The sequence below is a fragment of the Centroberyx affinis genome, unplaced genomic scaffold (genome assembly GCF_046629955.1).
Source record: "Centroberyx affinis isolate AG114_WGS23_722 - 3 ecotype Tasmania unplaced genomic scaffold, CSIRO-AGI_Caff_v1 ptg001099l_1, whole genome shotgun sequence".
In the NCBI taxonomy this organism is placed as follows: domain Eukaryota; kingdom Metazoa; phylum Chordata; class Actinopteri; order Beryciformes; family Berycidae; genus Centroberyx; species Centroberyx affinis.
The window spans coordinates 145,698-173,297 of NW_027279643.1; the positions used below are offsets into that span (position 1 = coordinate 145,698).

Sequence of the window (27,600 nt, forward strand, 5' to 3'; positions counted from 1 at the left end):
TAGGGCAGAACAATTGGTATGTTAAAACAAATGATGCAAGAAACACATTCAAGTACATTTGTTTCTGTGTCTTTTACACAAGGTTCAAAGATGGCCTCAAAACACTGGGAATTTACCGTGCCATGGTGGAGAACAAGGAGCCCTTCCTTGATGTTATGTGTCATCATGACAACTCAATAACTGCAGAAAACAAAATAAGTATTCCAACCAGAACTCTACCCCCTTGGCTCCAACAAACGCTCCACAGAGAACTTGCACTTGTGGGAGAATTTCATCTTGGAAGCAATGGGTATGGGAAAAACATGGCATAACAAATACATAGCCAGTAGGAAGCAGTAAAATGTAAGAATTGCTGTTTCTCAGTTAATCCGGGACATCCCTTTGAAAGCGGTGGTGGGTAGAGTGCTGAAAATCTGTTCTCTAGTCTCTCTGGCCTACCAGGCAAGGACACATTGATGAAAAGTTGAATATGAGCATAAGTCCAGACTGCAGTATGCCCCCAGTTCATTTTATTATGTCTAGGCTTTCCAAGCATGAGGAACTGCTGACTACCAGATGTCAACATCTATCCTTGGAAGCTGACTGAGACCCGCATTTTCAGGTGGTGTTGGTGCCACCAGCACAAATGGCATTGTTCTCACCTGCTCAAATGAACCACACTAAAGGAGGAAATGCACCAGAATTCAATTGAACCGGTCCAAACGTGTGGTGTGATGCACCCATACCTGCATGGCCCCTCTTAATGCACCTATGTTTTGTTTAATTTCATTCACTTTAAAAAAATGAATTTTTTTTCCAATCCCACTAGCACATTCTGTCAATGGACTGTTGAGAGACAATTTAGCCCCCTTGGCAGCAAGCTCCTGTTTTGGGGCAGACATCTACCTGGAAGTATTCAGACTGGCTAATGCTCTTAGACCCTGATCGTGCTGTTCATATTGGCCTGTCTTGGTGCACCTATTTTCATTTCAAAATGAAAAATATTGCATTTTTATTCATTTATTTATTTTTACAAAGGATTGGTTCTTTGTATTTTAGGTTTTGTGCTCCAATTCAAAATGGCAATTGAGTCAGTTTCAATGATTTGTTTCCCTTAAATTGTGATTTTTAGGGGTTTAAGCAACCATAAAAACTTGTTTTATTTGTTCTTGGCATTCCTCCATGCATTTATGTAAAAAAAAAAAAAAATACAGTGAGCCTTTGACCTTTTCACACTCTGTCATATCAATCCATCTTTTACTCCATCGCCACTTAGTGGTATGGTACAGCTTGGCAAAACTGAAAAATATTTTAACGTGGGAATTTTTAAGATTATCAAAAATATGCTATATGGAAAATCACGTTAAATGGTTATGTTGGATTGCATCGTAGTTGGACATACAATATCAAACAAATTTTAAATCAAAGTTCTAAAATAATTCCAAAATTTAATTTAGGGTATTTGGTTTGGACATGATGCATGACACTGATAGGATGAGGTTACAAAGGCAGATGGCATGCAAGAATTGAGCCCATTGAACTCCCCTGTCATATTACAGTATGTGTGTGCATTAAATAAGTGAAACAAATGTCTTCATAAGTTCAGTTTTGTCTGAGATGTCCCAGCAGCTGTGCCGGTTGTTGAACAGCTTGATAGACTTACTGTGTTTTTTGTGAAATCTATTGGCAACTATACAAAACTGCAGGTTACATATAGTCCAATGCAATTTTCCTATATGTGCTATTGTGTGTGTGTGTGTGTGTGTGTGTGTATATGTATGCGCGCGCATATGCCTGCGTGGATGTCAATAGGTTGTTGGTCCATTTGTAGTGGAGATGATAGGTTTTGCTCTGTGTTTTATTGTTTCTGTTCACCTACCCAGGGACTACAGATGGAAATTAGCCAGCAGCTAAATCTGGTACAAAGCATCTTCTCTCTTTGTTTGAGATTAATGTATTTTGTACGTGGTCCCTGATATAAATAAACTCAATAAACTAAACTAATCTAATGGCCTGTCTAGATGAATCTATTACACTATCCATCCAAGCGAACCCTGTTGTACCAGATCTTTCTCAGACATAATCAGTTGGACGACACATTCATATTCATAACCCACAGAAAAGGAAAAAAAAAGGCATCTTGACAGTTTGGCTTGACTGGGTACACTAACTGGTGTAGGTTTAAATGTAATGGGTAATTGCTGTAATGGTAGGTTTAAATGTAATGGCTAATGGTCTTTATTATTAACTATTTAAACATAACATCTTCTTGGGAGTTGTATGGTATGCATTTATAATTTCCCTCTGAAATGTAAAGAACAAAATTAGACATATTTTGAAAAGTCAATATACTTTTGTGCACATGCACGTTCTGAGCAGCAGTACGGTATCACACATAAATTGTCAGCAAAGTAAAGTCGGTGATGACTACGCTGCCAGAAACTAGATCAATCCCATTTGTTTTCAGTTGGTGGCTGTAATGCTCCGCATTTGGCTGCTATCTGCCAATAAAATAGAAGAAGAAAGTGACGAGCCGCAGAATGACCAGCCAAGCCAGTTAATCCAGTGGGTTGCTAGGTTAGACCAAACTACCAAAACCACGGGTGAATTTTGAAGCCAATAAGGACGTGTCTGAAAGCTGCAGTTTCTCTAATGTCCACTAGGGTCGGCTCCAAAAAGACTCTAAATCCCGCCCAACTCCATTCATGTCTATGGGACCACAGCTCAACTTCTCACTCAAAATATAAAGTCAATAATTTTTTTTCGACAAAAGATTATGGTCTCAGTAGCTAATTTCACTTCTTCTAATATGTATACGTATTGTGATTTTCACAATAATTGCATCATTAACGGGATATAACGGTTATAAAATGGGGTAGTTTTCCGAGTGACTGACATGTCGCCTGTCCAGTGATCGCGAAGGTCGCCGATTTGGACCAATAGCAGGCGGCACGGCGGCGCTGCGGGAAACCCCCGGCTTCGCTCTGGCTGCTCCGGCTCCAAAAAATGTGAACATGGCGGTGCTTGTGAACCCCAACTTTTGGCTTCAAAACGGCCCTTCAGAAACCTATGGCTGACGTCACACTCACTACATCCTTCTTTTTTACAGTCTATGGGTTAGATGCATGAGTTACCACCTTCGTCGAGTCAGTAGTCGGCTTCTCATTTACCACTGCCAGCCTCTCAGTTACCACCGCCGGCTTATCTTTGGGAGATCAGTAGCTGGCTTCAGCAAGGATATAGCCTCCGCCGGCTTCTCAGTAGTCTTAATTTTGACCCTTTCCCTGCACCATAGAGAAAAAGACAAATACAATTTGAGCACAAAAACAGAATATAAAAAAAAGCCTTTAAAACAGTAGAAATAAACAATAAAACAGTGAAGCAATAAAATAGAATACAAACAATGGGGGAGATACAGGGAAGAGTGTGGATTACTTAAATGTATGGGTTAAGTTTCTTACAGATGTTACTAGCACTCATAATTGCTTGCTTAAAAAAACATGTGAATAGAGACGGTCCCAGGTTTAATCCCAGCTAGACAATGACTCATTCTAAGTTGTCTTCATGTGTTTTTGCTGTACATGTTTGGATTGGCATTCTATGCAAAAAAATTAGCACTGTTCTATGTTTTTACTTTCTACGGAGCCCGGGAGTGGCCATTGGGAGAGGAAAAAAGTTATATTGAGTCCACAATTTACTGTAACGTGCGCACGAGATACAATTCGTTCCCTCGATTTCGTTAAACTGTGTAGTTTAGGAAAAAATGCAACTTAAAAGGAACCTTTTAGGTATTGCAGATGTATGTTAAGGATTTGGTATGTTAATGAATATATATATAAAAAGCACTTGAATAGGCTACAAGTCATATTTACCACTTCCAAACATGGAAGCAGGAGCCTATGAGAAGGACTTGAAGGCAGCATAAAATACAAAGCAACCTCACTGTAAATCAGAGCAAGAGCTCTGGTGTATCACTAGGTGGCATAAGGCACTATTGGAAATGGACACAGTGCAGCAGACCAGTTCTGGTCTCCTTGTTTATTTCATGGGCGTCTGGTTGGCTCCATTTTACACACCATATTCACAAGGGTGACGAGTTCCTTTCACAACACTCTTGTGTGCACAGTGCACAGAAACCTTTCTTAACCATGGTGTTACCGTGGTTTTACTAGTGGACAGATGCCTTTATTTACAGTGAAGCCAGCTGCTGCACCTGTCTGCAGGTACCGGATCATTAACAGCAGCTGATAACAGAGCTATTCACTTACACAGCAGATGACAAAATGTAAGCACAGGAGACATACATACAGCACGGGGTATAAAATCCTGTAACATTTCACTGAAAAAAGAAAAATAATCTTTTCTGGTTTAAGTACAAAATTAATTAATTTTACAATGTTATAGTGTGTATAAGACAATATTATAATAATGATCTATAATAAAAACCTTTATTTTTATAGCGCTTTTCAAAAACAAAGTTTACAAAGCTGCTTAACAGATAAAAGAACTGCAACGTAATGGAATCAAACAAAAAGAACGACAGAAAGAACATATAAATAAAACATATAACAAAAGGTACAATACCAATAAGCTGATAGGTTAAAATACTATGCTTCTTCCTCCGTAGGGCCAGCGATGGCCACCCCATGGCCTTACATAAGACAATGATGAGTTTGAAATGAAATGATAGACTATATCAAGTGGCCTTAAAGACAACTTTTTTTTTGGTAATACATTTTTTGACATTTTAGTATAAAACAGGGATGTGGTCATAAACCACCCCCTACCCTCCCTCATCACCAGTTTAAAAAAATACAATTTAAGAAGTGATATAAAAGAGGCTAATGAGGGAGCTAAAATGAGCTCCTCTGATAGCTCCTCCTCTGACCTGTTCCAAGGTCTTGGAGCCCTAATGGCAAAGGCCCAATCCCCCTCACTTTTCAGTCTAGACTATGGAAAGAAATGTCATTGTTTTCTCTCAAACATCCTCAGCGTCTGTAGGCTGAAGCTACAGCTTATAATGCCTACCTTTTTAACGACACATCATGTTTAACCTTGAAACATCAAACAACAAAAACAACAGAGTACCAGCCAAAATGGCTGATGGCTGGGGAGCTGCATGCCCTTGAACCACCAGGGGGGGGCTGGGATTCCCATCTCGTCAGGGCAGGTTCTGAGGGTTCTGGTAATTGAGTGAGATGTGTTTCAGGAACAGGTACCATTTGCAGCACAACATATTCCTCATCACCTGCCATGTTGCTGGATGTTGGTCTTTCCCTCACAGCGCTCAATGAAACTCATGATGGAGCTAAATCTCCCACCGCTTCCTCTCTCCTCCTGCTGAACCACTCTTCTTTTCCTTTTCTAACTTTCTCTCCTTGACGGGTCTGTCCCTCAAATTCTTCCATCGTTTTTTACACTCATCATCTAAAACCAGATGAACACAATCAGCAATCTTCACACCTAATTCACAGCAAGCTTACTATAGTTAACGGAAATACAAATAAAAAATAAAGTTACTGAAAAAAACTAAACTAAAAGTGTAATGCACCATGGTAAGACCAACTGAAATAAATACAAAATGACCATGGATTATTTTCAGTTTGGATCAGGACCTGACTCTTCTAATTGGAATACATTCTTGGTTGATAAAAATAAAAACTAAAATAAGTCAAATGACATTACTAATGACATGAATAATGTGCTAAATTAATGTTTCAGGTCTTAACATTGTACAGCTTAAATAATTAAAAAATGCTGCTGTCTGGCTTATTTTGAATCAGAATGTGGAATGTATGGAATGTAAATAACGCAATATCATTTTTCTAACCCGATATCCCCATCCTTTGGGATATTGCCTGCCATGCCTGTGATTTTTTGGCCAGGTTCGTGCTCCGACACACAGATAATTTACTTTTCCTCCATTCTTCAAATGTGGTGCCTACAATACTTCCGCCTCCTGTAAATGTCGGAATGCCATTGGACGCGCCTCGTAGATAAGGTATTGGCAGAACAATGAACAGTTGATAGATGGGAAACTCCTGTGCCGGTAGGAGAGCTGATGGAACTTGAATGGATACAACGGTCTCTCCCATCCCATTTCATGCATGAAAGGGTTAACAAAAGGCCAACATGCACCTGGTGTGTCAGTTCCTCCTCCCTTTAGCAAATAAAAACCTGTTATTTTACAGTCAAGCCATCTGCTACACCTGTAAGTGAATAGCCCTATTAACAGGGTTATTCACTTACACAGCAGATGGCGAAATTTAAGCACAGGAGAAACCATAAAATATGTACAGCGCAGGGTATGAAATCCTGTAACATTTCACTCAAAAAACTCTAGTGACCCCAGACATTCAAAACACAGACAATGTTTTGCTAAAATTAATTTGTTTTCGATCATGTAATAGTTTGTAATACTATGTTGCAAGTAAACGTTCATTTTAGACCACATTTAGGCTATTTCAAGGGATATTCAATATTATTGTGGATGGCAGGCGGAGGCAGAATAGCCGGGACGAGCCACAGATCAGTGCACAAAGTGAGGATTTTATTTTCCCAGTGCAGGATATGTACAGGTGAGCTTGTATTTACAAGGCTGCAAATGAATGCTGAACAAACAATGACTCAAACTAAATTGTGTGCTGTTTAAGTTTGAGCATGGGAATGCACATAGCCTGGTCACGAGTGATGGTGTGAATGAAGATATGCCGAGCTCAGTTAACAATATCCTGCATTTTTAACACCTGCTCCAACTCAGAAGCGGAGGAGACTCTCTGACCGTCTGTTCTTTTCTGCATTATCCATACCCTCAAACATACATTTCATTCATTCACTCACTACACTACTGACTCCACTGCTTCACCTTGCTGGTATCTGTGTGTTTCTCCCGTTTTTGTTATGATATTGGAGGCGGTCAAAACAACTGTGATTGTCCAATAAAGCAGAAATGCCAATAAATACAACATGCATGCATACAAAATGCATTTAGAATGTCATTTGAAAGGGTTACCATGTTTGCTCTCAAACATTCTCAACAGTGTCTGTATCAGTCAGCGCCATGCGATGAACCTCCAGTTTGTCATAGACTGTCGTTAGATTGGAGCCTTCTACAGCCGGAGAAGGGTCTGATAAATTTCCTCCCTGGAGGAAACATAGAAGCAGGGAGGGAGGAAAGGCATGAGTCAATAATAGGTAGGAGAAGAGAAGAGAGACTCAGCCAGAGGGGGGGAATATGAGATGTCTTTTAGGTGAGGTAACACACCCACTGCCGGTAGGGCTGCCAGATGGTCTGGTTTTCAGAAGCATTGTCTGGGTAATTCTGATTCATTGGTGGGCGTCTGTTGCTTTAACAAGCTAAAAGTGTTTTGATAGGCTAATGACTACAGCAGGGGTCACGAGTGACCGTTTCACCCCACATGGATGAGTGTTTTACTGTGTGGGCTATGTAAGTACATGGCGTCCAAGTTTGAATAGATTACATTATCATCAGGCCTACATGATGGCAATAAAAAGGTAAGAGACGCAAGTCGCATAAGAGAAGCACACACATGCACGTGCATGCACGAATGTACACAGCGCACACAATCCGGTCACAGTCCGGTTTTAACCAAGATGTAAATCTGGCAACCCTAGCTTATGGCCATGGTGGAGGTCTAGTGCTCTTGGCTACAATAGCTGTCAACAGCTGACTGCATTCCTAAATGTACAACTTAGCCGTCTCAACTGAATTTGGTAGAAACTGTTCATATTGCCAAATAAATTTGATTGCTTTTGCGTTCACAGTGTCAGCCTGTTAGCTAGCTAACAAGCCTAACGTTAGTAGCTGCAAGTTAATATTAACATTAGTTGAAATTAGTTGTCAAGACGCCCGTGCACAGCCGCTTATGATCAGGTGCAGGTTGGTCACAGGAATACAAGAATACAAGAATACAAGTCCATATAGAGGAATTATCCAACTGCACATTGTCAGACTTCGTTGTTAACTTACTCACATCTTTATTTTCTTTAGAAGGCTTGAGAAGTGAACAACACGTTTCGCCAGTTGCTTCCTCAGGTTTGCTCCCAATTAACATTAGTTGCTTTGCTAAATGAGCCTGCTGTCTAGTTTTGGAGTAGAGACTAGGGCTAAAGAGAAGACAGTTTACTGTGTCACAGTGACTTACATTTGGAAACACATCTGCCTTATCACACGATTCATTTTTATTTCTAACATTAATGAATGGATCTACAGCCACACCACAACAATCTTCAAGTATCTCTCTTTTTCTAGCTCGGTTGCTGTATAGTTAGGCATTAAGTTAGACATTGTTTGCATGGAACCAATTCTTCAGTGAACCTCCATGATGGAGCCAGAGATGTTTGCTAAATGACTTCTGACGCAACTGTAAAGCCTCAGCAACATACAGGCTGGTAGGTGTAATCTATTTACTTTAAGATAGGATAAACCCAGCAAACATTGTTAATGACAGCTGTGGTTAGGGAGACGAACATCATCATAATAATTAACTATTGCTTAAGGTGTGTTTGTGTGCAGAATACCAACCTGTCTGTTTCTCTCATCAGTAATAAGTACGTCAGTATAGACAACTTCTCCCTCTCTTTTGATTGAATCTAGAAAGATAGAAGATGAAAAGCAGTAAATGTTGGTGTAGCAAGTTACACTCACACACCACTCCTGTTAGCACAATGCTAATTACATGCCATACATTCAAACTTTTCATGTAATCCTTTAACCAGCAGTTTTACAGTGCAGTCTTATAGTTAACTGAAGAAATAGATTAACACAGACATGTATAATGAACTCCAAATGATGGAAGTTCAATTTACAGTTTCTGCAATCAGAAAACAGATAGGAGGCTGGAATGCTTCTGAGCCTCTAATGTTAAATATTTTGGGGGCTCATGTGCTCCTTGGATAAGAAAAGGGTCCACTGGTAATAATATTCCAAACAAAGAGTTTGGGCCTTCAAAGGGGTACAGAAGCCTGAAATTGGATCTGGTTAAATGATCACACTTTCCAGCGCGACTAAGGTTGACTGCACAGCTCATGTCTACCAGCATAGTTTAGTGTCACGCTGAGATCACCTCATATAAAAACTTTGTGTTGCTTAGATACAATCTGGGTTTTACCTGAGAAGCAAACATACACAAACATGAGGTGACTTGTCAGCTCCTAGCCGTTTATATTTAGAGGCGAGAGAGAAAGAGAGATTGGGTGCATAAGATGTATGTATGCATGTACAGTATACAGTATATGCATGTATTTGCATTTGTGTGTGAGTGTGTGTTTTATACCTTCTGCTTTTTCCAGCCAATACAAACACAACAATGCAACTTCCTTTTAATTAAGGAAATAACTGAAGTGTGAGACAATGTAGACCATAAACAGTTCAAAGCCGACCTTTACAGCTTTCAATGCAGCTGAAAGCAGATCAGAGACTAGAGTGTTCACGACCTGACTAGTCACCCTGTTATTTAGGCTCTGTGTGGTTTTCTGTCTGATGCAGCATGTCTACATGACTGACTGATTCACCAGTGTAGAATTATGAGATAATGATGAAAGAGGAACAGCCTCTTTCACGTGAAAGAGGCTGTTCCTCTTTCGTCATTATCTCATAAGACCTAATACTGTGTGGAAGGTTAGGTCTACTGATTCAGTCTCTGCTTTTAAATCTCGCCTTCAAACTCATTTTTATAAAATTGCTTTCCCTAATCACAGTAGTGCTCTTTACATGTTAGTTGAGTCCATTTGTTTTTACCATTATGTTTTGCATTTTATATTTATGTTTTTACCATTGTGTTTTTGTATTTTATTCCGTTTTTTTTTTTTTGTGTGCATTTTTTTAATTTTCTCATTAAGTTTCTGCATTTATTTTTGTTCTTGCATTATATATTTCTGTTTTTATATCTGTTTATGTCTTTGTATTTTATCCTTCTTTCTTCTGGAAAGCACTTTGTGCTCTATGCTTGAAAGGTGCAAATACAACTTATTATTGTAAAGAGTGAACGCCACACACATATTTCAGTTTTCACAAGCTATTGTGAAATGAAATTGTAATCCCTAAAAAAGTCACTTTGAAAAAAGTAAAGTCTCTCTTTCTATACCCATGACTTTATTCAACAAGTTTGGAGACTGTTGGAGAAATTGTGAAATAAAAAAAAAGATCAGTAACACTTGCCCTTTAGAATCACATATGCTTATAGTGCTACCAAAAAGTTATCAAATATTCAAATATATCTCAATGACATATTTGGTTAATGGTCAGAATTAGTGCTTTTCTCACCATAATGTATCAGATCAGAGTAGTGCAGAGTGCACAAGGTACACAGCATCCAAAATTGGGATGAAAACATGGACAAATGTGAAACCAAAATGACAATGACCCCCAGTCATTACTGCTACAGAGAACTATCGGGGGGGAAAAAATGTGTTCGGTGCTTTCCACCATAAGTGTCTCATTTCCTCTGTCCTGCTAAACAGGAAAGCCTGTGTTTACAGCAGCTTTTTGTAAGCTGTTTGACATCATGTGTCTATAACAGTTACCAGCATATTTGTACTGTCTGAAGTTTTCTCCAAAGTAGAATGCATACATGAAAATAGAAGTCATAGCAAGAAAGACATCAATTTATTTTTTCATAAAGTATTACTAGCTGTATTTAATTCAGTGTTAATGATCAGCACTGATGGCCAATCAAAACACTTGTCTGTAACTACCTTTTCTATCAGTTTAAATTAAGGATTGGTCCTTGAAAAGCAATACTATTACACACAGACAAATGTTGTACTCTAAATACTGTATATTAGAGGTGAAGATCTCTACCACCATCTCAACCAGTGAAATGAGAAAAATTATACAAGTAAATAATGAATACCTGCCTTGCGATTGGCTGCCCCATTTTCTTCTTTGTCTCTCAAAATATATTCCAATGATGATGATAATGGCAATGACAATTAGAAACACAACTATGGCAATTAGGACTGTCCCGACCTGTCTCTTATTCTCACCTGTCAGAAAGATTAACAATGATCAGCAAAATACACTGAAACATTAACTTTGAGAAAAGCCTTTAGAAATTTTATAATTTTATAAAAAACAATGGTGGACTTTGCCTTACTTTTCTCATCTGTATTGTTTTCCTCACTGCAGAATGTCTTAATGTTGACTGGAAGTGTCTTTTCATCAGCAGCAGGGTTGGCAGCCACACATCTATAAGAGGAGCTGAAGTCTTGCTTGTCTACAGTGAGAGGCAGAGAGGGACCAGTGCTGGTCTGGTTCAGTATCTCCTCTCCTTTGATCCAGTACAGTGTCGTCTCATGAGCCTTCTCCACAAAACACACCACGGTGCAGCTGTCAGCGCTCACTCTGGATGTGTTCACACTAGGTGTTGGTACAGGTTCTGGGGAAGAATTTGGTGCAGATTCAAAACAAAGAATTAGACAGAGGGATTGACTTTACCAGCGCTAAAGTACACTTTCAACAGAGCAGAGCTGCTTCCTGGCACTTACTTTACCCTTCAGATTGGCTAAATACACACTGCCAGGATTTGGTAGGGACAACTGAACTGAATGAGGGTGAAAGCGCATACGTATGGTACAAATTGGAGCAGACCGGAGTAAAATGACTAGGCTCTGTATGTACGGACAACGGTCATTCCACTCCTCTGATCTCATGATGGCTGTAAATAATGTCTGTAACATACTCACATCATACTCACGTTTACTTCAGACCAATATTGTGGCTTCTGTCACCTGTGTGTTCAGTTCACTTGACCCCAGTGACATCAATAACTAGAAAATGTGCTCAGTAGTGCACTGACAACCCCACAAGAAAGTTATGCACCTTTTGGTGATATGCCACGCCCACCACCATGCCCCCTTTTGGCCAATCGACATGAAAAGTGAATCAGTTCTGACTTGGCCCATAACCAACCTTCATACCAAGTTTGTCCATTTGTCAGCAGGATATCTCAAAAAGTTGGCCACGGATTTGCACAAACACACAGATGCGGGCTTAGGTGTCTCACAGCACCTAACCTCCGTCTTTTCAAATTAATGGTGATAATGTTACGTAACATAAGTGTTGTGCCTTACGCAGACCTGCCAACATGCATGCATTTTGTGTACCATTTATGCAATTAAGACTTAGCAATTAAGACTGCAGGTACGAAATGTGATCTGAAACTTTTCATCTGTCTAATTGAACACACTTCCACACCCCCCAATTAGGGGTGGGCGGTATGTATACCGTCATACCAGTGTTGTATTCAACACTGGTCCGATGTTCTGCCATGATATGGATTTTGCAATAGCGTGGATACCCTGATAAATTAATGAAAATAAAATAAGGCATTTATGCTAGCGACAAATCTGGCAAATTTTTCTGACCATGGGAAACAGTGTTAATGTGTTGAATCCCAAAGCATTTGACAATAAATTGGTAAAACTGGTGCTGGTTTGCTCGCTTGTCTAATCCAGAGAGATAAGATAAGATAAGATAGCACTTTATTAATCCCCTTGGGGAAATTCAGGTGCCACAGCAGCAACTGGCGGCCAGTACCAAGGAAAAACAAGTACAAGAAGATAATAAAAGAGAAGACGTACTTAGATAAAAAAATAAAATAAAATAAATGCAAATAAATGCAAATAATAATAATGATAATAATAATAAATGTGTGTATATACTGTATACTGTATACATAATCAATGGTGAGGAGTGCAGTTATTAGTGCCAGTGAGGGAAAGGGAGGGGGGGCTCTGAGGGGCTAGGGTCCAGGTCCAAGTCCTTGTGCAGGGTGTGGGGTGTGTGTCTAGCTAACATTTTGAAAATCATTCTCATTACTGCAGCCAGTCAGCAGACCGCCAGTGCCGTTAAGGAAATTGGGAGAATAATTAAGAGTAATAAAGATAAAGAGAAAATAAGAGTACGTGCGCCACAAAGAGTTACCAAAAGAAATGGCCATGTCTCCATACTTCAAAATTACCATATCATGCTTTTTGCACATTGTGCAAGTATGATGTCGACATAAGCCACCAAGGAGCTTCAGATAATAGGCTAATGTTACATAAACCACAAGCACATTATTGGTTAAGTATTTTAAGAATATTAAATATGTCGTGAAGCTGTACTTGTACATCGAGTTCACAACCACAAACCTAAATATACAGGTACAGCAATTAAGCTTGCAACCACGGATCTGAATTTACAAACTTGCAAAACTACGTTTACAAGCACGGACGAAAATCTACATAGTTAAGTACTGAATTCAAATGTATGTAAATGGCAACAATAATTTTGCTATCCCCTATTTATCTCACTTTTTGCTATCCTTGATGTTTCAAATGGCTAGAAAATTTCTCCCAAATATTAGCATCATTAACAATGAACAATTACATTTTAAAACATTAAATGCAAAGTAAGAACATTTTATGTGTCTAGTCTTGTAGCCAGCTATCTAGACATTAATTTGAAATTTAAGTATGTGCAACAAAGGATGAATGCAAGATGTTTCCAAACAGTCAGATCAGGAAGCAGTATGGCTGCGCCAAGACCAAGACAGCCAATACAGTGAAAACCAGAGGTGTGACCAAGTCAACTTTACTCGAGTCCCAAATCAGTCTCAAGTTTTGAAGTCATTTGTCAAGTCTCAAGTCTATATGTAGATTACCAAGTCAAGTCCAAGTCATTTGTCAAGTCTCAAGTCAAGTCTCAAGTCTAAATGTAGAACAGCAAGTCAAGTCAGAAGTTTGATTTCTATAATCAGTTTCAACTTCAATAAATTCAGTCATTCCATACAAATTCAGAAAACAGAACAGAACAAATCTCATCACTTTCAATCTAAGTAATTTACACAACCACAAGGGCCCGGATCTACTAACATGTCGTAATTCCAGGCGCAGCACAAAAGCAATTGTGGGTGTAATTTGTACCGCCAGTGCATGGTATTTACTAAAGTAGCGCACGCAAATGAGCGGAGGCGCAGATAATTAATTATAATTGCGACTGTGCAAATATAAGGGCCAAACAATGCGCACAATAGCCTATTTGCGACAACGTAATAATGGACAAAAGAAGCACAAATTTCTCTCCAGTGGAGCTGGAAGTGTTGGTGGCAGAGAAAACCACAAAGAGCTGCAAAGAAGAGATGTTTTACCTGTGCCTAAAAAGTCAGCATATTGAGTGTGTATTCTGCTACTCTGCCAATGACGTGTAAATGGTGTATTTTCAAATCAGCACACCCGTTTGAACCTGATTATAATAGGGATGCGATCTAATGTTTACATGTTATGATGTGTAGACGACTGTGTCACCTTGATCTTAGAGCCGGTTCCAGAGCCAGTCTTGTTGGAGCCATTCTGTGCGCAAATTGATAAAGACATGCTTTTCCTAGGTCTTAAATTCCGTGCCTCCGCCTCTTGATAAATCACGTCCTCTGCCAATTTCCATAAAACCCTCCCTTAATTTTGCGCTTCATCCTTGGAACACCCACTAATACATATGCAATTATATCAAACCGCAAAAAAAGGCGCACCCAGACCAACCCATGATTTCAGGCGCAAAATGTGCTGTGCAGAGAACAAGGTTTTAGCACCCGCAATGCGATTTGCACTGGCGCAAACATTTAGTAGATCCCGGCCAAGATCTTTTGTCAAGAGTTTAGAAATCTTTTGAAGTCATCAACGCAGAAGTCCAAGTCAAGTCCCAAGTCAGCAGAACCCAAGTCAAGTCAAGTCTCAAGTCTTCTCTTCATGCATCAAGTCAAGTCTCAAGCAATTAAAACTGTGACTCGAGTCCAAGTCATGTGACTCGAGTCCCCACTTGAAAACACTAGCCACAAATGATGCACAGGCAAATACAGATCTGATGAAGCGGTATCCTTACAGCCTTGCCACAGATGGTAGCATAGATATGGACGATGTAAAACTGTATTGTGGTTAGGATCTTTGATGCTAGTGTTGGGAGAATAGTGGTGTTGTTGCTCAAAATTTTTAGGTCCAGAGAATCTACTGGCACAGCCATTTATGAGTTGGCCAGTGATCAATGGAAGAAGAGGGAAATACCATGGTCAAACTGTGTCCGCTCTGCTGCTGACAATGCAGCTGTGATGCAAGGCTTGGGGAAAGGTGTGGCAGCTTTCTTAAAGAAACAGCATGCTGAAGTTTACCTGCTTGGTTGTGCTTGTCATCTTATCCATCTGGCTGCAGAGCAGGCATCTAGGCAGCTTAGTGTCAATATTGAAGACTTCCTTATCATTTATTACTACCTGGATAAAAGCAGTGAGCGGAAAACAGTTCTGCATGACATACAGATCATGCGTGATGTAGACGTCAGGAAGATCCTCAAAGTAGCCTCTACAAGATGGCTTGCATTGGGGAAGGGTGTCCATGCAGTGGGAACCTCTCACTATTTCCTTTGCAAAGGAAGAGGATGCAGTCAAGAAGAGGAGTACTGTGCCCCCAAGTTCTACCACATCTTAAATGCAGAACAAAACCACCTCCTCTTCCTCTCAGCTACCCAAGGCTTCTGGTTCCTCTGCAGACCAAGACCACCACCACCGCCATCTCCTCCTCTCAGCTGTCCAAGGCTTCAGGTTCCTCCCAGAGCAGAGTTTAGCCCAAGACCACCACCTCCTCCTCCTCTCAGCTGCCCAATGGTTCAGGTTCCCCACACTGTACAGAGTGGCCCAACACCACCACCACCTCCTCCTCTCAGCTGCCCAATGATATAGGTTACTTCAAGTGCAGACCAGTGCTTAATTTGTAAACGATGAGGTCCCGGAACACCAAGTGGTCGGCGTTCCCGCAAGTCGGTGTGAAGGGAAAAGGTTACGGAACATATCAAGACAACAAGCGCATTGGATGCACGGTGGTGCTCAGTATAGCCATATAGCTTACTGTAGACCTAACAGCCTAAACATTACCAAATGACTGACTATATGACCTTAGAGCTCCAACTACTGGGGACCTATAACAATGTTTGATTATTGCATAGGCTACATAATCCTAATTTTTATAAACCTGCCCTTCAAGTAGTAGACTAAAGATATAACTGTGCTGTGCACAACATAAAAATGCCCACAGAGGCTACTATGAGACATCCTAATCATACATAAACACATCAAGGAAACTGCAATGGCTTTTTATCCATTTACCAGACATATTCTGCCTCGAGTAGTTACGCATCAATATTCAATAAAAAACACTTTCATAAGATATCGATTTTGAATGTAGGAAACAATGTCAGCGAATAATGAAATGACAGCAATAAAATGTGTCATGGTCATGCCATGCAGCTAGACGCCGGCCTAAATGCGACACTCAGCTGGACCACGCTGGTTTTGAAATGCCCACATTGATATGGGGCTTACAGCCCTCCACTCAACCAATTTTCATGTTATTGCCAATTATTTATGGACACTCAACATAGCATGCGCAATTGCCCACATATTTAACTGTGGGACTTACAGGTCCGCACTACAAATAATTTCTGTTTCACAGTCATCTATACAAATATGAATTTAGATGTTATTGTCCCAGAAGAGACCTAATTAGAGTAAATAAATATGGTACCTGTCTTCATATGGAAATGAGCCAATTAGGTTTTTGGAAGGGAGGGGAAAGGAAAGAGTCAACTATTGTGATTATTACATGGCAGACAAAACAAACAAACAAAAAAAAAAGTTTCATGCCACCAGAGGTGCCGGGTCCATGCAAATAGGCACCGGAACGCAGGTAATCCAAAACCGCGATGCAAATTAAGCACTGGTGCAGACCAAGGCCATCACCTCCCCTGCACTATCCAAGCCTCCATCTGCCCCTTCAGTGCTGGCTACTTTGAAGCAGTAGTTTGGCTTGCATTCCTTTTTGCCTGCATTCCTCTTCAAACAAAATTACATTGAAAAACATGCTGCCAAGATAAGAACTGAAAAAGAAAAAAAAGATCTCTCAAAACCAGAAAAGGTGCTGAAGTTTCTCAGTGACTCCATATCAAGAGTGTATGCACTCTTTTTAAATAAAGCTATACTGACTTTTGACATTGGTAACAAAATTATCCTAAAGGAAGAGCCATGTATACACATTCTCCTACCAACGTTGGACTGCAGCTACAGAAAATATCACTCTCTGTGTAAGCCTGAGCTGATCACTATGATGAACGAGGTCCAAAGAAGCATCAAGTCTATCAATTTACAACTCAAGGGTAAGTCAGCTGCCTGAGGAGGAGCTTTCAGTTGGCCACGACACCCAAACATTCATCCAAAGCCAGTGTGTTGTAGACCTGAAGCAGTTCTACCAGGCAGTTCTACCAGGATGGAAGCAAGTTTTACTCTTCTGCAGGAGACTACATGATTGCCAAATTTCAATTTGGGGATGAGTTGCTTATTCATGCCACTGAGGGAGAGGGAAGAGGGAAACAGCCAAATTCAGTTCTCTTCTGTATTTTATCAGACGCGTTCCTGTCATTCTACCTCAAGAGGTCACTGTGGATAAAGTAGAGGATGCGTTCTGATTGTATCAAGCCACCTGCTTTGAGGACAGCATCCACAGCAAGCGAGCTGATGAAGCCTGGAAAGACATAGGCCTGCTGAAGAAGGGAGGCATGACTGTTTTTGCTAACCTGTCAGCTGTCATGATGGGGATCTTGGTGATTTTCCATAGCAGTGCTGACTGTGAGAGAATTTTTAGTCTGGTTACAAAAAACAAGACACAGCACAGAAGCAGCACTGACATGTTGCCTTGGTGACAAGGAAGATAGCAATAGCTGCAAAGGAGAGTGTCTGTCACATGCAAGTCTTTATTGATGCCCTGCTAAGAAAGGCTAAGTCAGCTAGCTATGAAGCCAATGTTGTTAGAGCAAATGCCACCGCAAGTAGAGGCACTGATGAGTAAGGTTATTTGGAATGAACACAACAGATTGTCTTCTGTGTAATCGCGTAGAATCAAGCAGAATCACAACTGAATCCTCAAAAATAAACTGAAAAGCTACAAGACTAGAAAGAATCCCTGACAAGATATGATTCAAGTGATGTTCATGGGTTGCAGGCTTTAAGTCAAACAGAAAGGATTTTTGACTATATATGAAAAAGAATACTGTTAATTGTACTTCAGATATGCCAGAAAAAAAAATCTAATCTTCAAGACTATTGTAATAACTTGGTATTTAGTCAAAATATCAAGTATGTCATTGTCCAAATACTTGCTATGTGCCATGCGGTGCAATCCAGGTTTGCATGACTGTGGTACTCAAAAATATTTTCCAATGTTGGCGGGTCCAGTCCGGTTCTGGTTCACACTACTCAGACTAACCGAAACTGCACTCAAATTCGGTAGTCAATACCTACATTTATCAGGTAGTGTCCCATGGTGCATTGTGCTGACGACTTGTAGACTTGATACATTATCACTTTATTTTTGGAATCTCAGCTCTCTGGCTCCCTAGTTGATCAGCTGTCTTCGCTTCTTCGTGATAAAGGTCCCAGGCTAAATTCAAAACCCAGGATGTCGTGGCTACATGTTTTGGTATTATATTTACATTTCCAAGCATTTACATTTTCTGTGAAGCGGTAAATAAATTAATGAAACAAAATAAATAGGAAGGAAAAGAAAGACCAAAAAAAAAGGCAGAAGAAAGAAAAAGAACAAGCACAGATCCTGGTCCACATCGTGTGTGTTCAACTGAAACACTGCAGCATGGTTACTGTAAATGACCTAATTCCTCTAACGTTACTTAAATACCACAAGCTAATAACATTACCTTTTAGGGCAGCAAAAGACGTGTTAGTCTATAAATCCCAGGCGAGTTTGGAGCAGATTGTGGAATGTCAAGTTTCACTTTTGTTTTCAAACTGGAGACTGTTTGATTGCATTCCATGCTACTGGTCTGCTGTCTGTGCTTCTCCACATGACAAACATGACGTGATGTGCACATCAGGCACATCGATTTAGATCAATTTTTATACACTGATCAACTTTTGAGTTTGTGCCTCTGTATGGGAAACACTGCATCTTGCAGTCAAAGACGCCCTCTAGAGACCATTTGATGAAGTGCATCATCTCACAAAGTGACAGATGTATGACTGACTGCCTGACCTGAATTTGGCTCCTGATGCCCTCAGCTGCACCAAAAAAACAAACAAAAAAAAACTCCACAAAGAGGTAGGGCAGGATTGGGCAGAGTACAGCAGACACAGTAAGACAGAGGACAGGGACAGACAAGACACAGACTGACAGATAGACATGACAGTTACTGACAGTGTGGTCTGGTGTCTGTTGAAAGTTTTTGAGTAAATAATCACATAGATATAAGAATGTAATACTATAATTATATTTCAAAATAAACTGTAGTAATAATAAAGTCAAAGTCAATTTTTCTTGGTGAGCTCATAAAGACATAGACATAGTTGTGCAAAACATTTCACACATTCACAGCACACACATACATACTTGAACTGAATTACTTGAAACATAATAAATAGCATAGAAAGAGCCTAAAAACATGAATAGAATAAAAACAGCATAAAAACATTAATAGTATAAAAAGGGCCTAAAAACATAAATAGCTTAAAAAGAGCCTAGACATTGGTGTTCCCTAGCTAGGGTCCTATAAATTCAGACCATTCAACTATTCAGAGCCTGAACAGCTTCAGGGAGCATGCTCCTCTTGAACCGTTAAGTTATGAACCTAAACTGTCGTTGGTGCTCCTCAAGGCTGCTGCCTTTCTCCTTTCCTATACTCCTTGTTACAGAGACGGCCAGTTCATCCAGAGTGCAACAAGAGTCCTTAAAAACATCCCAAATGGTGGAATCCAATCCAGATCAGCAGATATGGGCGACCATGTTTTAATAGCTGTCACACATGGTTTGACAAATTTCAGCCTCTGTCTGTACTTGGGAACCAGGAGGATTAAATTGTGGTCCAGTGTGACTAAGTGGCATGCATACAATGGTATGATGGGAATTAGGGATGTTGCAGTAACATTGATTTAGTGCTCTACCTTCCCTAGTCTTCTATATTGATCTGTGGTCTGTATCCAGGGAGCACCTTCTGAAGATTGACATGGTTAAAAATCTCAGAGAAACAGAGTCTGGATGGAGTTGGGTAGATACCGTAGCCTGAGCCTGAGGTAGAATATACACACCTTAATTATTATTATTATTATTACCATCACCTTCATCATCTGCATGGTTGTGCTAAACATTGAAATAAATATAAACTAAGTAGTTAATTAAAGAAATAGAGAGGAAGTGGGATTAGATTAAACAAGCAGATAGGAAGGCGTGTGTCTGTGTGAGTGTGCGTGTGTGTGAGCGTTTTTTTTTTTTTTTTTGTGAGTATATAAGTGGATGGGTGGAGGGTTAACTCATTGACAGGCTGACAAATTGAGTACTGAGTGTATTGGTTCCTAGTTATTATTAAAATCTTCTGATTGATTGTTGAGATTGTAATTTGTTCCATCAAGAGATAATCAATCAACAAGTTAAGCCAGAGATTTTGTGTCTGTATTTCCAGTTAAGTAGTATTGTTTTCGTGGCTATGGTCAGAGTTTGTGACATTTTGTGGGGAGGTCGACAGGTGCGAGATCTCCTAGAAGGCAGAGAGAGGGGAATAGTGTAATGCTGTGACCCAGAGATTTGGAAATTTGAAAAAAAAATTGATAAAAATAAAAGAGATTATTTGGGTACCTTACTCACTATTTAAAAAAGCACAAAATATAAGGCTGTGTCTATTTAGCCCTTCACAGCCTTATATTTTGTGCTTTTTGCAGAGGGTCTGGTATGCTGTCTGATTTATAAAAGTTACTGGAAAAAGAATGGAATGTCCTTTACATGGTATTCCCTTCAGTGTTTTTAATGTCTGGTATAATAGTTTTTCATTGTTTTTTGAGTAGATGTGCCAAGTACTGTGCTTGTATGTTGTTGTTGTTGTTTTTTTTATAGCATTAAGTTTATATTTGAACATTGTGAGTTCTTTGTGGAGAGCAGCAGTTGGCCAGCACATTAAGCTGACCAACTCTATGCTCAAGCTTTTTCTTCCAGTTCTAGTTACTCATTAGATATTGATCAATAAAAAACTGAGTTGATCTGATAAAATGACAAAGTTCCATAGCATAGAGACAAGAAATGTCTTTCTTTTATTTGCTCTGGCTCTTGGCTTGTGAAGCCATTGCCACAGCAAAAACAAATCCGCCAAAAAATGTAGGAACTTGTATTATAAGTTATTACCAGCAGAAGCAAGTGTAACTTACCATACACAGAGAGTTGATATGATGTAGGAACACCTCCTCCTTTAGGATCAATTATATAAATCCCTGAGTCATCTCTCTGTAGCCCTGTGATTGTAAAGAGTCCAGTGTTGTTGTTCCAGAGAAGTCTGTCTCTGAAACTTTCCTCCCATATCCGGCTTATCCTGTCAGTCACCGTAGCAATAACCGTTCTTCCATATGAAAGAAATCCAGACTCCACAACAGGGTCAGGTAGAGTGATGGATCCTCCCTCAGTGCATGTCAGGTTCTTCTTTACGTCCTCAGTAGCAGCTGAGCTCATTACTGTAAAATAATGAGTGATACAACAGTCAATACAAGGTCAAAGCCATTGATGAGAACATGTGAAATCCAGAAGAGATCAGCATGACACCATTTAAGACAGATACTCCTCAGGTTGATCATTTTCATGATATTCCTCTGCATTAGAGCAGTTCAGCCAAAGCCAGACGCCACATAACCAAGAAAGACTACTGTGATGTTATTGAGATGTACAACCTGGAGCTGATCCATTGACAATGAATGGTAGAAACGATAGAACTTCATAGGAAGTTTATTTGAGCTTGAGAAAATATACCCATATCGCAGAAAATCGGCTGTGGTGCTTTTACTGTCTTGTTTGAGGGTGTGGCTAACTCTTCTCACTTATTTCTAGAAACTAGTGGTGGCTGTTCACTAATGGTAGCTATGGGGGTCAGTAGTTAATGTAGTAAAACACTAAACACTTGTGGTTTTTTTGGATAGTTTTGCCATGAAAATGGTCAAATTTAAGGATAGATTGGCTGCATAAGTATCAGCTATCAGCAAGATTGAACTCATGGGGCTCTATTTTTGTGCCCGGCACAGATCAAGCACAGTGACTTGCTCAGGCCAAGTGGTAATTACTTTGGGCGTGAATCGAATTTTTCCCACCTGGTAATTTTGTGGCTCACCAGTTGGGAGGCGCAGTGCAATTTTGGTGTCCAAAAACATGCCACCTCTGTTTCACTTTGATATAAATTTTTCAATCAGTAGTCATGTACATCAAAAATACAATACAAGACAATAATGCGAGCAAGGCAAAGTCTGTACTGGGATAGATTAAGGGCTGATTCTTACCAATTACTTTGTATTTAATCATCAAATTCAATAAGTGAGCACCCATATTAATGTTTGATCTCCACTTTAGTCTCTGTTCTTTATGTACTCTGCACAGTGTAATACATGCAGCATTTATAGTTAAAAATGGCACATTTTATGGCATTTTTCATCATCATTATTATTATGACATCAAACAATATTGGTGCTCACTTATTGAATTTGACGATTAAATACAAAGTAATTGGTTTAAAACAGTATTTCTACCGAAGTCTGAAGACAGGTCCACAGCAACCTCAGTTCTTTTGGAGAACGCTGCAATGTACTTCAGCTGGGAAGCTCACTGTTGTATGGACTAACAAACTTAATAATCAAAATAATATTGTTGGGATTCATGGAAGTGATTCACATGTGCTGTAAGGCTTGCATAGCCTTGCATTAAGCACAGTAAGCACTGTAGCAGCAGCCTGTGCATGGTCATATAAAAGAATATTGTATTTTGCTTGCAGAAACGTTTCATTAAAATATGTGGCACCTGAATAATTTTGTTATCATTCAATGTTCAATCTGTCCTGTCTCTATTGCTTCAGAGTTTCAAGATTCAAGTAACAATAAAAAAATCTTTGAATTAACATGACACTACATGCTTATAATCCCTTGACCCACAGCTAGCTATCATTCTTCATTAGCAAACCTGTCTTGTGAAATAACATAAAAAAACACTTTTTTTTCCTGCAACAGAGGTGAAGCGTATTAATGGTAGTAAACAGTGTAAATATGAAACACAATGAATTGGAAAATGGCAAAGAATTATTACATTCAATATTACTGTACAATTTACAGAAATGTCTGAGGCCTACATTCAACCAAAAGGTATGTATGTTTGCAAGAATGATGCCTCACTCTCTGATATAAAGAAGTAAGGTCTTATACGGTGGTCAGCAGGTTCTCTGTAGGAATTTGCCTGTATTTGGCTTCATTTATTTTCTCCATCTTTACAAGTCCCCCAGGCCCTGTTTTTGCCAGATATGAGTTCCTTCTGGTCACTCTGTCATACAGCCGAGATTTGTGAAGTGCTGCACTGACTGTTGTCCTTCTAACAAGATGTCCCATCACAGCCAAGAAATTTCTTTCAGAGTGATACTTAGTTGCTCAGTTTCCTCCCTGACCAAGGTCCTTCTTGCCCAGTTGCTCAGTTTGGTTGGACAACCAAAGAAGAGTCTGGCTAGTTCCATATTTTGTTCATTTGCTAAACATGGAGCCCATCTGCTCTTGTGAACTCTAAACACTTCAGAAATTGTTACCCTTATATACCCTTCCCCAGATCTCTCTCTCACTTCTGTCTCTGAATCCTACAGATAGTTCCTTGGACTTCACGGTAGAGTTTCTGCTCTGACAAGCACTGGGACTTTATGATGATCAGTGATTAATGATCAGGCAAATCATTTCAGCTTTGCATTTTTGATTAATTTATAAAAATTTGTAAATAAAAAAATTACTTTCACCAAATCAACTTTTGGGTTATTGTGACTAGATCAGGGCTGTATCAACCAAAACCCACCAGCTCTGCATCATTTATATCTAAAGGCTAAGGTCATTTGTCCTCAGAGTGCACTTTCCCATGCTTTCATCTGGAGCTTTAGATTGGCTACACAAGACAGAGAGTAAACATACAGTACTGGTCCATCTACTGAATCTTCACTAGATGAAGTGAAGTCCAAGAAGCTCAAGGGGGGTTAGGAGTTTGTAAGGGATTTTGAAGGGGGTACAAGATGAGTCTAATCTTCTGTATACTGTATACTAGTACAGTTTTTAATGTAAACACTTTAGCCTATTATCTGTTCACATGGGCATATTTGGAGGTTTTTGGCCTTTCTCCATTTGGTCATTCAGAGGAGGGGTGTTGGACGGTTTGCTTAGCACAGACTGTTTACTGTAAGCAGTTCTTGTATTTTCAATATAAACAGAAATATTTCCATCAACACAATTGGATGGAAAAATCTTCCCCTTTTTCAAAGTCTTGCTGCTGCTACTCTGTTATAGGACAACCACAACAAGAGCTCTATTTTAATCGTTAATTCATTTCAAACAGTTAGCTTCTTCCCCATTTACTCCACAAGTTTCCACTGCTGTGTGCCCTTGTATTACAGTCTTTCATGTCCTTTGAGTTGTTAAATTTTTTATGGAGGACATGTGACAAACCAAGGCCACAGTACATCTGTTTCCTATGTTACTCAGAAAACCACCATTTGTTTCACAGCGGTGTAGACAGCTATGATGACCTCAACGCAGATCATTTCCTGTTTACAGACATGCACTTGCCTGTGAAAGGCTATTATAGTTTGGGATTTCTCAGTCGTTTATATGTAGTTTTTTCATTTTTCTATTTCAATTTCAGTTTTGTTTTTTGTGTCCAACGTGAGTTTGATAGTTTTAGTTTAGTTTTTATTTAGTGCTACTTTGATTATTTTTGGTAGGGGTGGATTTTATCATAACAATACAATGATTGAAGTTCAGAACAGGTACTTTGTATAAGTTTGCAGCAGGTATTGTGCAATACAAACAATAACTCATAAATGTTTTTACATTTAATGAATTACTGAAATTTTTGGCTGGACCGCAACAGCGGGGCCAGCCCTACAAACGCGAATGTCTGTCACTGACTGACTGACTGACTGACTGAGTGATCAAGTTACAACATTGGTCGGCCGTGGCACATCATAGGATCACAGAGCCAGAAATGTAAGTTTCGTTTTCTCCACCGTCTAGTTTCTCCGCTGAGATCAGGAGCCCGTTTCTCCCACACAGTAAGCAGGCTGACCAATATCATGCATGTAAGCTGAAGCTAAAGTAGAATCTATACAATTATATCATATCACCGTTTATGTCGATGCATATGCGCGAGCTCAGTCCACCTGAAATCCTCTGTTCTGTCGGGGGAGAGAGAGACACAAACAAGCATGGATGTTTCATCACGCCCGAGGGCTTACTGCCGACCTTCCCGAAGTTTCCCAGGGCCACGGTTCCGGCCGGTGCTGCTAGCTGGCCGCCGATTTGTTCCTGATGATCCGGCCGAGATTTCGGCCGGGGTCCCGACGACGATGCGCCCCCGGTGTCCGGCGAACAGCGTTTTCGGCACCGACGGGTAACAGAGCGCCTGGCGCTTGGATCGGCAGGATCGATGCGGGCCGTGGGCGCGGTGGAGAGAGAGACGGGACGCGCTGGAACGATCAGTATGGATGTATGGACTATTATTCTGTATTAGCAGTCTACAGCCAGGGGTTAAAGTGGGCCGGAACGATCCGGAACGATCCGGAACGGCGTTCCGGCACCTTCGATTAATAAGTAAATAAATCTGATTGGCAGTTTCATACATAATAATGACAAGCGAGTTCACAGGGCTGCCGACTCTCACGCATTGACCGAGAGACTCACGCAATTTACATTTATCACACGCTCTCACGCCACAAGTCTATTTTCTCACGCAGTGAAAAACAAATTCATAACTGATAACGTCGCAGCGTGAAAAAAGGAAACTGACAGCAGGACAGACGAGACAGAGCAGCACAGAGCAGCAGAGTTATTCAGACCATCTGAATAGTGAGAAATATACACAAATTATATTATATATATTATATTATTATTATATAATTATTATATTGTAAATTATTCCCATGCATGCTGCTCAGAGTAATCTCAGTCAGCAGCTCTTCTGCGTCTCTCCCTCTCCTCTCGCACCGTGCGCACGCAGGCAGGAGTGAGAGTGAGTTGCTATGGTTACGGGGACGCTCTGTGTCTGTCGCTCTGAAACTTTCTCATGATTCCCAATAATAGGTTTTTTTAGGTTAGTATGCCTATGCAAGATCATGAATGTAAGCACCTCAATGCTGAAATCTAGTAATATAACATAATTTTACATTTTTGTTTACCATTATACAGGGTTGCTGTTTCTTGACTTAATCCAAGAGGTTAGGTGGTGTAGAAATGCAGGAAATTTGTTTTAAATGACTATTTTTTTCTGACCCCCCCACCACCTTTAACCCCTGTCAACAGCGGAGTTAGTTACACCATTGATCGGCCGTGGCACGTGGCACACTCATACACGGTCCAGCCACATACTAGGTTTTGACCTAGTCTTGTTTCTCAATTATTAAAGCCCACTCGGTTTTATGCTGCACGAATGAAATGCACTAGCAGACTTAACCAGTCTGAATTCAGACCATTTTGCTCAAAATAATCCCAAACGGGACTCCGGTGTTTTACCCAGTTATTTTGTGCAAATGGTGATGGAGTCGGCAACACTGGCAGGAGGGGTTCATACATAACAAATTGGTCCACAGGATAGCACCATCTAGTGGTGTAGTGAAAACCCCAAATTCATTCTATTTCTTTACCCTGCACAAAAACAAAAAGTAACTTTTAGTTTACTATAGCAACTTTTCTGTGTTATGTAACAGCTCAAAGCCAAAACCATTTTCTGAATTTAGGCCACACCCTCTTACTTGAACATTGAATAGGCCTTTCCCTGTTGCATGTTCAGGTAATAGTGAACAGATAATAACGCACATGTTTTGCACACTGCCATTTTTCTGTAGGTCAGTCAGGACAACTCACGTATTGATATTAATAAGTTTATCAATGGTTATGACATCGCGATAAGTTTGTTGTTGGCAGGATAGATCTTTCTTCTATCTTTCTGCACATGCAGTAGTAGTAGTACATGAAAGCAGATCTAAGCAGGTGGTATGAACAAAAGCAAGGTGAACAAAAGCAGCAAGGCCGATTACAGCAGACAACAGCTGCAGAGTAGCAGCCTGCATGAACTAAACAGTGAGTAGGCCTATATGTCATTTAAAAGGTTTGACATTAGGGTGTGTTTATGTTGACCTGAGTTAGTTAGCCTTATATTCGGTGGCTTCATCCTGGAGCTTTTTAAAAAGGAAACAGCTAGTAATTCACAGATCCCTATGGTACATTATGGAATATATTCAATACGGTATATAGTTTTATATTATACGGTGGCCAACGGACGAAAACGTACTACATGGGCCCAAACCAACTGGATTAAGAGAAACGCACTGCAACTTCAGAAATGATGCAAATTGAAAAACGCATATGAAAATCCAAAGCAAATACAACAACGAAAACATGCTGCAAAAGAGCAAATGCACTGTAGAATGTCAAAGCAAATACATTAACAGGAAACACACAAACACAAAAACAAATACAAGAGAAAAGTGTTCAGTCAATACAAGGGAAACGCTCCAGGTCTCTAGGGAAGTGCTAA

At 40.0% G+C, this 27,600-nt stretch overlaps 1 protein-coding gene across 3 annotated transcripts in view; it reads right to left on the reverse strand.

Annotated features, from left to right (window-relative positions):
- The window catches only part of LOC139647692 (SLAM family member 7-like), a 133,855-nt gene that overhangs the window by 103,650 nt on the left and 2,605 nt on the right, over positions 1 to 27,600 (reverse strand). Inside the window, exons 2-7 of one of the 3 annotated variants that reach the window (XM_071523638.1) lie at positions 21,222 to 21,521; positions 11,097 to 11,378; positions 10,858 to 10,986; positions 8,525 to 8,592; positions 6,992 to 7,122; positions 4,414 to 5,161 (exon numbers count right to left, since the gene is read on the reverse strand). In XM_071523638.1, the coding sequence (XP_071379739.1) occupies positions 7,003 to 7,122; positions 8,525 to 8,592; positions 10,858 to 10,986; positions 11,097 to 11,378; positions 21,222 to 21,521 (899 nt within the window). In that variant the 3' untranslated portion in view covers positions 4,414 to 5,161; positions 6,992 to 7,002. Of the gene's footprint in view, positions 1 to 4,413; positions 5,162 to 5,809; positions 7,123 to 8,524; positions 8,593 to 10,853; positions 10,987 to 11,096; positions 11,379 to 21,221; positions 21,522 to 27,600 lie in introns of those variants that run through there. The other 2 variants (XR_011695535.1, XM_071523639.1) reach the window with 2 other exon arrangements.